This window comes from Physeter macrocephalus, chromosome 12 (assembly GCF_002837175.3).
Source record: "Physeter macrocephalus isolate SW-GA chromosome 12, ASM283717v5, whole genome shotgun sequence".
NCBI lineage: Eukaryota > Metazoa > Chordata > Mammalia > Artiodactyla > Physeteridae > Physeter > Physeter macrocephalus.
Window position 1 is genome coordinate 89,118,500 of NC_041225.1, and position 11,115 is coordinate 89,129,614.

At 50.2% G+C, this 11,115-nt stretch overlaps 2 protein-coding genes across 6 annotated transcripts; both read right to left on the reverse strand.

Annotated features, from left to right (window-relative positions):
* Positions 1 to 1,132: 1,132 nt before the first annotated feature.
* On the reverse strand, positions 1,133 to 4,062 carry MRPL53 (mitochondrial ribosomal protein L53). Its single transcript, XM_007107638.4, has 3 exons — positions 3,838 to 4,062; positions 3,626 to 3,738; positions 1,133 to 3,533 (listed from the first exon to the last, which is right to left on the reverse strand). Exons 1-3 carry the CDS (start codon positions 3,927 to 3,929, stop codon positions 3,400 to 3,402), a joined length of 339 nt encoding a protein of 112 aa, XP_007107700.1. The 5' UTR covers positions 3,930 to 4,062; the 3' UTR covers positions 1,133 to 3,399.
* A 164-nt stretch (positions 4,063 to 4,226) lies between these two features.
* CCDC142 (coiled-coil domain containing 142) lies at positions 4,227 to 11,054 on the reverse strand. 5 transcript variants are annotated; one of them, XM_007107664.4, is made up of 9 exons: positions 9,967 to 11,054; positions 9,595 to 9,681; positions 9,366 to 9,515; positions 9,100 to 9,230; positions 8,932 to 9,027; positions 6,093 to 6,207; positions 5,700 to 5,877; positions 5,374 to 5,573; positions 4,227 to 5,217 (listed from the first exon to the last, which is right to left on the reverse strand). In XM_007107664.4, the coding sequence occupies exons 1-9, from the start codon at positions 11,027 to 11,029 to the stop codon at positions 4,961 to 4,963; spliced, it is 2,277 nt and encodes a 758-aa protein (XP_007107726.1). In that variant the 5' UTR covers positions 11,030 to 11,054; the 3' UTR covers positions 4,227 to 4,960. The 5 variants fall into 5 exon arrangements, with proteins under 5 accessions (XP_007107726.1, XP_054945256.1, XP_054945257.1 ...); XM_055089281.1 differs by lacking the exon at positions 9,595 to 9,681; XM_055089282.1 differs by lacking the exon at positions 8,932 to 9,027 and having other exon boundaries at positions 4,304 to 5,217.
* Positions 11,055 to 11,115: the final 61 nt, after the last annotated feature.

Below are 11,115 nucleotides of genomic sequence, written 5' to 3' on the forward strand. Positions count from 1 at the left end.
TAGTAGGAAAAACCAATCACATTTGTCTTTTTTTTTTCTTTTAATAACTACTGTATATTAAGAGCATGAGACGCTGTCCTAAGTGTTTTAAATTTAACCGCTCCCCATATCGCCCCAATCAGGTGCCTGAAAACCGTGGCCTAGAAAGTTCAAGTAACTTGGCCCTGGCTACAGAGCCGGGAAGCGGCTACCTTGGAACCCAGGTGTATCTGAATCATATTGTCCACACCTATGCCTTCTTTCCTAGTGAAATGGAGTGAATCCAAGAGGATCTGTGATTTTAGATGTTATACCTCCACTCAGTCTAGGATTCCTTATCTAGATAAACCCTAAAAGGACCATAATGATGGTGGCTGTACTTTTTTTTTTTCCTTTTCTACAACCCAGGAAGCAAAGGCACTTAGGGGAAAGATTGCTTATGTCCAGGTCAGGGAAGGCTGTAGGAAAGAGGTAGCATCTGCACCTGATGTTGTCCTAGAAGAGCCAAGATTACATTTGATGATGGTTCAGAAATGCAACTTAGATTCATAGTTACTTCTCTCCAACAGCTCAGCATAAAAGGTGTTTTCATAAAGTACAAATCTCTATCATCCTCTGAAAAAACCCTACTCCACACCCTTATGCTATTCTAGCTATTATCACACCTCCCATCCAAACTCTAATTATATAAAACTACTACTTTGGGCTTCCCTGGTGGCGCAGTTGGTTGAGAGTCCGCCTGCCGATGCAGGGGACATGGGTTCATGCCCCGGTCCGGGAGGATCCCACATGCCGCGAAGCGGCTGGGCCCGTGAGCCATGGCCGCTGAGCCTGTGCTCCGCAACGGGAGAGACCACAACAGTGAGAGGCCCGCGTACCGCAAAAGAAAAAAACAAAAACAAACTACTACTTTATGCTGCACACCCATTTCTTCTTTCACTATAATCTGACTTCTGGCCCCACCCTCCAGTGGTAGACTTTTTACTCATTTAACAATCACCTTCTGACCAAACCCAATGGTCAGTCCTTTCTTGCTACCACTGCACCTGGTCCACACCTATTCAATATATTGTAGCACTTAGTACACACACCTGAGTTTCACCATTCATCTTTGTATCTCAGTACTAATCAGTTGAAGTCACAAGGTTGATGCTAAATACTGGTAAATTCAACAAAAGTTTATTGCACACTCTGTATCAGGCACTATGCAAGGTGCAGGGGACACAGAGAAAACAGCCCCAACCTCAAGTTCACAATCTATAAGCACAGTGCCAGCACTCAATCCGTGTTTACAGCAGTGCTTGAACCATCCCTGTTTTTACAGATGAGAGTAGTTAATCTGGCCAAGGATAATGGCCAGTTAACCATGGACCTGGAGAACTCAAATCTAGGTTGTATCCTTTCGTCAGTAAAGAGGCCTATAACATACGGCCTCTTAGATACTATGCTATGCTCACTCAATATTCTATGCAGTTTACAGATATCAATTTATTCACTGCATGCAGGGATCTTAGTTCTCTGACCAGGTATTGAACCCGTGCCCCCTGTAGTGGAAGAGCAGAGTCTTAACCACTGGACCACCAGTGGTTAAGAAGTCCCAGATATCAATTCACTTAATCTCTCAACAGTTCTATGAGGCAGGTACTGTTATCCCCATTTTATGAATGAAGAAACAGGCACTGAGAGACTAAGTAATGTGTCCAAAGTTACATAGCTACTTAAGGGAAAAGCTAGGATTTCAATCCCAGGCATTCTAGCTTTTTACTACACTATACTGTCTGATAGTTTTCTTTCTCTGAAAGGAGAGGGGGGAAAACCAGTCCTTTGAAGATATCACCATTTTAAGAGAGAAGTAGTATAGTAATGGGGTAGGAGGAAATATATTTGGCAAAGTACACAGCAGCCAGTGTCCAGAGATTCTTGATTGCCTAGTTGAACATTCTGAAGTTTTTCTCTAAACCAGTGGCTATCAACCATTTTTTCCTACAACCTGCGGTAAGAAATAATTCTATACTGCAACCAAGTACATGCAGATAGACACACATACACATACTTTATATAATATCTATATTCATGATTATATGTTTAAAACTTAAGTTTCTTAAAGAATATTTCCCAGTCCATGTGCCATCTACTGATACTTTTTATTCTATTTTACTTTGTTTTTTAAAGGCTGATTTAACTCCCTAAATTGACTTCATGATCCACATTAATGGGTGGTAACCTAGTATGAAAAACACTTTAGGCAGGGTGCCTAAAAAGTACTTTAGGCACTGTTCTCTGAAACAAGTTGTAATAATAAAACCAATGATATGCTTTGGAAAAATAAAAGTAAGCAGCAGCAAAAACGGTTAGCAAAAAGGAGACCAGGTGGGAGAATGCAACAATAATACAGGAGAATGAATGGAAATGTAGAGAACATTTCAGAAGTTTTTGTTTAAGACAGAATATTACGAACTTACTGGATATGCAGGGAAAGGGAGCGGGCAGAACCAGAGATAATGCTGTGGTTTCTAGCTCAAGTGGCTGAGCAGATGAAGTGCCTTTTAAAAGAATGAGGAAGTCAGGGGAGGAGGCAAGTACAGTTGACCCTTAAACAATGGGGGTGGGGATGCGAGTTAGGGGCCCAACCGCTCCACAGAGTTGAGAATGGGGGGATAACTTTACAGTCAGCACCTACAGTTCCACAACCGCAGATTCAAACAACCACGGATCGTGTAGTACTTGTACTATGTATTTATTTGAAAAACAGGCATGTAAGAGGACCTCTGCAATTCAAACCTGCATTGTTCAAGGGTCAACTTTAGAGTATGTAAGATTATCGGGTTAGCGTTAGACAAAGAGTGTTGGTGGAATTTGGAGAAAATTGGTAGTAAGTACCCTGACTATAGCACAGAATTTGAGATTAGAGCCAAACAGAAATGTAGGGTTTAACCCAAGAGGGTAGTTCAAGTCATGACAGAATATGAGATGCCCCAAAAATAAAAGAGAGAAGAGAAATTAGGAGAGTAGTATGCCTTTATGGTTAAAAGAAGAAAAAGGACCTGAGCGGAAAAGTTACACAAGGGAGGGAATTAAGAGTGGCAGGTGCTACTGAAATGGGAAAATGAGGACTGAGAAAACAGCATTTCTAATAAGAGTAAGAGGTACCTTGAGTAGTGCTGGAAGAAGCCAAATTCAAAAGTTTTAAGCAGTGAGTGATGGTAAGAAAGTGAAATAAATTCAAATTTGTCCAGACCCCTCCCCATCTTGTCTCGTCCCAGAAACACTGGTTGGATTTGTAGTCACAGGGCTCTTTTCTTTTTTCTTTTGCGCTCTGTGGTCTTCCAGATAGTGATTTGAGCAATTAAGTCAAGGTCTTCTTAGATGTGTCCTTAGCAGTCTTAGGTGAAAACCTGCTTCTTGGTCTCCTCCGCGCTGTCAGCGCCCGGTACTGGCGCCCGGCTTGTCCCCGCTCCCCGCCGCACCCCTGGCCTTGATGTGGGAGGCGAAGGCAGTGATCATTTCCTGGGCGGTGAGGTGCGCGCCGCGCATAATCAGGCGATGCCCGTCTCCTGGGGAAGAAACAAACGAGTCAGGCACCGGGAGGACGGCGGAGCCGGCGCCGAGAGCTAGCGACTCCCTCCCGACTCCCAACCAGACCCACCGAACAGCACGTCCACGGAGGGTTCGGAGCCGTCGTGTCTCACGTCAGTTATCACCGAGCAGTTGAGGTTGGTGCAGCGAACCTTCTCGCTGCTCACGGCCTGGAGGAAGGTCCTGCGGTGAGAAAACGGCGTGAGCGCCCGGCAGAGGGGGCTAGACCCCCGGCGGGAGGAAGCCGCGCCCCTTCGCGTCCGCACTCCTTCCCCCTCGTACCTTGTCGACTCCACGTTCTCCTCGAAAGGGCAGAATTGAACCCGAACCTGCTTGACTGAGCGGAGTCCGAGCCGAGCCAAAGCCGCTGCCATGGTGACCCCCACCCCGGAAGGACTCGTGCGGGCGGAAGTGTCGCTAGTGCGAGACGCTGTGGGCTGCTACGCGCTTCCGCAGTCCCGCGACCTCCGCCTCGTGCGGCTTCTCTGCCACGGTCGGTGGTGCTGGTCCCCAGGCCGCTGCCCTGGGCTCCCCAGCCGAGAAGAGGAGGAAGGCCAGGAGGGAGACAGATGATTTCGGCACAGGGTATGGGGCGCCCAAAGTACGCGGTCAGTAAACACTACCTGTCATTAATAGCCCCCTTTACCACGGTGAAGACAATAAATACTGCAAAAGCCGTTTGCATCTGGCTCCGATAACAAGTCTTTTGCAGCCTTTACTCCTCTGTACCCTGCTGTGCCAGATCTACGTTAACACCGTCTTAAGTGCTGGTCCCTTCCAAGAAGAGGGCACCACCACGGCAGGGATTATAAACCTACCAGAGGGTAAACTCCACTCAGGTAGTTTAAGATTAAACACGTGGAACTCTAGAGTAGCGAAGCTTACACGTGAAGGTCCTACAGCCCAATATTCTTAAATGACTAAAAATAGTGATAGGGAAGTGCAGGGTACTATTATATAGTATACGCCGTGGGACTGATTTAGGTGTAGAAATTCCTATTCCACCTCTGTGGTTCCTGATGAATTAACTTTGTAGTAGTGTCCCGAACTTTCTGTGTTTAGCCTGGCTCCTGGGACTTAAGAGGAAGTGGCATCTAGGCTCCCTGCTTTCTCTTGCTTTTTCTGTTTCCCTTTCCCCTGGGATCCAACCCTAAAGCCTTACTCCCATCATCTAGCCCCTTACTGCTAGTGTCTAGCTCTGAGATGTCTTCACTGATGGGGAACTAAGCCCAAGCCTCCCAAGGATGCTGACCTCCAGGTTTCTAAGTCCAGGCTCTGTGTAGCTTGTGGCTCTCAGGTATGCTTTCTTCCAAGCTCCCAATTAGGCTTTTAAAATACGCATTTCTAAATGTCTGGGCTTTTTCAGACAGAGATAGGGAGTTCTGATGGGCTCTGATTAGGGTCCTTAGGATTCAGAACTGGTCCTCAGGCAGGAAAGAAAAGGTAAGTGCCTGCGGGGATGCTGGTGCTGCCTCAGGGCAAGCCAGGCCTGCTGATTTCCTACCAGGTAAGCCTCAGGGCTAGGTCCTTCTCCCCACAGTGTGCTTAGCAGCTGAGCTGTCTGGGCTGGGAGTGCTCCAGGTCGAAGAGGGGGCTCCAAGCTCTCCAGGCTGTTGAGGCTGCTGCTGGGCAATTCCATGGTCTGGACCTCATTACATGCACCTGGTAAGGCAGGAGTGGAAGGCAGGTGGCTGGCGGTGTGTGTGGGAGGGGGGTACATGCAGAAGCCAGATCAATGATGAGGATGGGGGATGCGGCACATAAAGTTATGACCTAGGGGCAAAGAGAGCCTGGAGTTGGGGAGGGAGAGTGACTCACAGCAACAGGGAGGCCCCCTGTGGACTTGAGTCTTGGGCAGGGGCTGCTGCAACAGACACAGCAGAGCCCCGTCCAGCCGCTGGAAGATGCTGAGCGTGAACAGAGTCTGGCGAAGTTCTGGGGACAAGCCCCACTGCTCCTCCTCCAGCAACTCCCTGACCACTCCAAAGTCTTGTCTGAGCTGCAGCGCCCCCTGCAGGCTGAAGGCCAAGGTACAGTGTGGCCACCTGACCCTCCTGCCTCTCCGAACCGGCTCTGCCCCACCCATCCCCTCCCTTTTTTTCAGTTCCATTCATCCCCCTGCCACGGCCTCCTTTTCTCCCCACCTGAACCGGATCCCATGGGTGAGGATGTGGTCAAGCCAGGCACCCAGGATGGCAGTCAGCGCCTGGCTGAGGGCAGGGGCCTGGGCTTGGTGTGGCAGTCCTTGCAGTCCTTGCAACACAGGCTCCAGTACCCTGCGGACCACCAACCCAGCATACTCACTAGGAATGCTGGGAAGTTCTGGAGTGAGAGAAGAGAAAGGACAGGATATGAGGCTAGGGAGATCCATCAAGCCCCTAATGGAGCATTTGGGGGAAGAGGGTAGGATTTCAGGGTGAGGGGACACAGAAGGTGAGGACAGGATGGAGACAGAGGAGTGGAGCCAGGAATTGGAGGGGCCAGGACACTGTTACCCTCTGAGAAGCCTGGAAGGGAACGCTGGGATGAGGACTTACCAGGACAGAGACGATGCCGCCAGTACCGACCCCGTGGCATGTGGAGTTCGAAGTCCTGTGTGGCTCGTTTATGACATTCTTGAAAAAAGAGACTTAGTGACTCTTCAGGCAGGAGCTGTGGGGATAAGGAGAAAGTAAAAGGGGCTTATCTCTGAGGGACTTGTCAAGTTATATGCTCTTCTAAATCTGAGGTGTTTAACCTGGCATCCATAAAGCCCCAGAACAGAATTGTATGCATAATTGTATGGGCTTGGGCATTTTCTGAGGAGAGATACTATAGCTTTTATTGGGTTTTCCAAGAGGTCTGGACCGAGGAAAGATTATGGACAGTTGCCCTAAGATTACCCTGCTCTCCTCAGCTTGGTTCAGAGGATGGAAATCCTCCATGTTAATTCTGTTCCATAGGAACGTTAATAGGAAAAAAAAGGGAGACACCCTCACCACCGCTAATGTTCAAAAGCAGATGCTAGAGAGAGGTCTGCATGCTCTGCAGACAGGCAGAGGCTGAAGAAAGAAAAGGGAATTGTACAATCTTCTGTCTGTCATCTATAAAAGGAAGGCAAGAACTGTGTGTAGACCAGGAGCAATGAATATAACTTTCTAAGATTCAGGAACCTTTGGAATGTCCTCACACTGAATATTCTTTATAGCCACGCCACTTCCATTTCTCCAGAGCATTGTAACCCACAAAGCAAGAAAAGGCACATGTGCTGGTTTGGTTTCTTTGGTTTGATAGGTTTTGTTTTTGGAGGGGGAGAAGACAGCAAAAAGGAGGGTTCTCTACAGCCCATCTAAGAGAAGAACCCAAGAAGTGGGGTGTGTAGTGGCAGGTCTAAGGAAAAGGTGACTGTATGCCTGAGAGCCTGAAGAGAGGAAAGGACCTGGCGGGGGCCAGACTTGGTGGGAGAGAGCCCATGTGGCTCCTGATACATGGGCTCTCTCCCACCAAGTCTAAATCCAAACTCTTCTTCTCTTATCCCAAACATCAGAACCCCCTTCTTCCTTATATATAACAAAGAAATTACCCTTTTGTCAACTGACATTTGTTAGGAAATTCTGCACTCAACACTCGGAAAATACAAGGTCACACCATGGGACAGTTTTTTCTGTGGGACATTACAGTCCAGCTGAGGAGAAAACTCACATCTGATTCTTCTTTTTCATCCCAGTGCTGTATGTGATAGAAAGCCCAGAGCAGATGCCCAACAGTACAGTCACCAGGCAGAGAAGCAAGGCATGAAACTGCTTTGGACAGTGTTTGGTTCACATGAAGAGCACACTCTCCCTGCCCCTTTTGCTCTGTTCTCACTGCAACTACCAAGAGCTGGACCCTTCTCATATTATGTCTCCCCACCTCCCTTCTATCCTGACCACTATAGCTGGATCAAACTCTATCACTGTCTTCACTGTTCTCCTCCTGCTCTTACAATGGCTCCCTATCACTTATGAGATAAAGTCCAAAATCTGTGGGCTGGTGTTCAGTGCCCTCCACAACTTGATGACAACCTACTCCTTCACAATCCTCCACCCCCACCCGGTGCACATGCGAGGGCAAGTGTATGCTCATGCACACACACACACACACACACACACACACACACACACACACACAGCTTCTGCTTTGGTCAGACCATCTCGCCAGTACTCCCCCAAGGAACTATGAACTACCCACATCCAGTAACCCCTGCTGCTCCTCTTGAGGCTGCCCAGCCACCAGCTTGAGCCATAGACCCTGTAAGGAGCTTCTGTTACCATGTGTCCACCAAGGCCTTCCCTCCCCAGAGCTCCCACAACCGTCACTGTCCACCCTACTCATGAAAAGCCTGTTCTGGGACATGTTGAGTTGAAAGGGGCAGCAGTAAATTGAGGTATAAATGCCCAACAGGCAGATGCAGATGGTGGATTAGGGCTAAACTGGGAGGGGGTTGGTCTACAGCACCAAGGCACTGTGGAATGCAGAGAGAAAAGGAGCACTGGGACGGGGACTGGGCTCTACAGCCATGCCCCTATTCAGGGCAAAGAGTAGACATTTGGGCAGGAAGAGAAAACAAAAAGAGACATCATCCATAGTAGGAACAGATACTGTGTAAAATGGGGGAAAGTTAGAAGTATAATAGTTTAATTCATAAATTTAGAAGAAGAAAATATTAGAAGAAACAGCCAAGAGTGGATGAAAGTTACCACTGTGGATCAAGGATCAGAAATCGAAGTTGGGGAGGGGCAATTAAAGTGCTATTTTTTCATTAGAAGCCTTCTAAAATAATATTTTATTTCAGTTTTAATAAAAATAAAAATTATACTTTTAGAAAACAGGAGAAACATATCAAAAACTAGTAAATAAAAGGAAAAGTCAATCATTTATCTTGCTTTTTCTCTACAAATTATACCTCAAAGTAACCAAGTAATTTATGAGGGCAAGTTTCACTTTATAAGAGTAATCCAACTAATAATGAAGAAGGAATGATAGAATCGGAATGTCACCTCCTTGCACCCTCTAATGAAATAACGGATACAGACAATGATCATCAATCATCAGTGGCTGTTAACGTCACAAAATGAGAGCCTGACATGGGAGTTGGGGGTGGGATATATAAGTGAAATAAAATTGACCATGAGTTGATGAGTATTAAAGCCTCAGTGGTAGGAATATGGGGGTCCATTATACTCTTCTCTCTACTTTTGTATTTTTTTGAAATTTTCCATAATAAAGAGAGGACAAGAAGTGAAGAGCAAAAGATAAATTTAGTGGCGATTCCAAGGCACTGAGTTGTTCTACCACCACCACAACCTCCTCACCAACGCCAAAGCTGGCCCCTGTCAGGTCGCCTGCTCTCCTTACCTGGATCAGTGCAGTCAGCTTCTGGATCTCCAGGCCCAGCTGCTGCTCCACCTCTGAGGCCAGGCTAGACAAAGCTTCTGCCTCATGTAATAGAAGCTTTGGCAGAAACAGGGAGTGAGATCTGAGCCCAGCCCAGGATGCTCCCCTCCCCATTCCCTAGCTACTCACAGGTAAATCCTTCTGGATCAGGAGCAGGAAGGAACCCGGGGCCCACGCTGCCAGATGCTGCTGAGTTCTGCCCCAAAACCAGAGCAAGGTGGTCTGCAGGGTACAGAGCCCCAGGGCAAGGGGGGCAGGACCTGGGGAGAGGAGGGACAGTATCTGAAGGGCCATGGAACACCTTTGGGAGGAGGCAGGCTTCAGAACAGATTAAGGAATAAAGGAGATATCCTCAGCTGTTCTCTTATCCCCCCATCCCCAATACCTTGTCTCACCTGGAGGCCGGCAGAGGAGCAGTCCTGACCTGGGTTCTCGAAGGGCATCCAAGAGAGGAGGGAAGAGCTGTTGCAAAAGTTCAGTGGTATGAGAGGATGAGGGAAGGCTGCTCTTGTTTCCACTAGCAGATCCCAAGGCCTGGCAGAAGCCTGAAGATGAGGGGGTATGGTTTGATAAGGAAGGAGCAGTCTGGGGCTTGTGTCACTGCCATTGCCTCTTCCTTCTCACCTTGATCCCAGCTCCAGATAAGAGACTGATGAATTAGGTTGTGACACAAAGAAGCCAGCTCCTTCTCACACTCCTGAGGCAGTGATGCTAGTGGGAGAAATGACTGGAGCCTGAAAACAGGGTCCCTCTTTTGCCCAACACTGCCCCCACTCAATGATGGGGGAAGAGGGGAGGCTTCCCCCAAGACTCAAGGCTGGCATGGAAAGCAAGACTTTGCCTTGAAAGCCCAGAAGCTATAGCCTGAACCCCCGGGGGTGGGGTGGGGTATGTTCATTCTAAAGAGCCTGTTTTTGTAGTCAGGTGGCAAGTGAGTGAGGTGAATACAGAAGAGATCCCAGCCTTCCCAAACACCCACCCAGGCCCATCACTCACCCTGACCCAGTGCCTGACTCAGCTGTTGTGCCGCTGCCCTGGGGTCCCTCCAGGGTCCTAGACTTAGGTCCAGACTCTGAGCACAGGCTGCCCACAGCATGGTCCAGTACTGGCTCCACAGGGCCCCAGCCCCTCCAAGCCCCAGTCCACTGCTGGCTGAACCCGTCATGCCCCCCATCAGGCCCAGTAGCCCTGGCAGCAGCTCCCGCTCCTCTTGGCACCGCCTACGGAGCTGGTCCCTCAAGTCAGATCCCCTGAGCGCCTCATCCAGCCAACCTGCCACCTGGCAACCCCGCTCCCCCGTCAGGAGGCGGAGCACACGGGCCGGGGGATAAGGGCGCGCTGCCCCTGGAACGTAGCTCAAGGTTTTTCCCTGCAGCTGGTGGTAGGTGGGAAGTGCCAGCAGCAGGTCGGCGATTTGGGACGATAGGCCCGGGCTGGCAGGCGCCTGGCCCAGAGCCCGAAGCTGCATCTCGATAGTAGCATCCAGGCGCTGGGCGGCTAGTCCGACGGATCGTGCCAGCAGTAGCGGCTCGGGTGTCTCCTGAAGGCCGCTTCGCAGGACCGCGCCTCCGGAAGGGTGCCCCAGCAGGTCGCGGCACAGCTGAGGCAAGTGGCCGGGGGATGGAGCGCCGGGACTCAGGATCCTCAGGAGGCGCACGGTCGCCTGTAGGTGGCGGGCGCAGTCCTGGGCGTGGAGGAGCTCCTGCCGCTCGTAGTGCAGCCGTAGGAACACCGCCCGGAGACGCTGCAGCGCTGGAGGGGTCGGACCGCCAGCTGCCGGCTCCCGCCCCCAGTCCACAGCGCCAGCCTCACGGTGCTCTCCTGCGTCCGCCGGCACCGCCCACCAAGGCTGCCCTCTCGGGGCTTCGCCGGGCCGTGGGTCCAGGCAGGGGATGCTTCGGGCAACCGGCAGCCGCAGCCAGCCACGAACGTCCCGGCGGAGAGCGCCTGCCCGCTTTCTCTGCCACTGCTCCTCCTCAACGCCCCCGGGCTGCGCCCGTAACGGCGGCACGGTAGCCAGCGGAGGCAGAAGACCACCAGAGCGAGACGCTTGGGCCATGGGACAGCTTGTCCGGAACGAAGCTAACGATTCCCTCCTCACTGTACTGCCCAACGCCCGCCGCAGCCGGGGCTCCGCCCCATCCC

Bases quoted from the DNA above. Each gene is read 5' to 3' on its own strand.
- CCDC142 (XM_007107664.4), bottom strand. From the start codon at position 11,029: ATGGCCCAAGCGTCTCGCTCTGGTGGTCTTCTGCCTCCGCTGGCTACC. The intron at 5,878-6,092 runs GTAAGTCCTCAT...CTCTCACTCCAG, and splicing joins GCGGCATCGTCTCTGTCCTG to AACTTCCCAGCATTCCTAGT. The intron at 5,218-5,373 runs GTGAGTCACTCT...CTGCCTTACCAG, and splicing joins CAGGGGGCCTCCCTGTTGCT to GTGCATGTAATGAGGTCCAG.
- MRPL53 (XM_007107638.4), bottom strand. From the start codon at position 3,929: ATGGCAGCGGCTTTGGCTCGGCTCGGACTCCGCTCAGTCAAGCAGGTT. The intron at 3,739-3,837 runs GTACGAGGGGGA...TTCTCACCGCAG, and splicing joins GAGAACGTGGAGTCGACAAG to GACCTTCCTCCAGGCCGTGA. The intron at 3,534-3,625 runs GTGGGTCTGGTT...TTTCTTCCCCAG, and splicing joins CTCCGTGGACGTGCTGTTCG to GAGACGGGCATCGCCTGATT.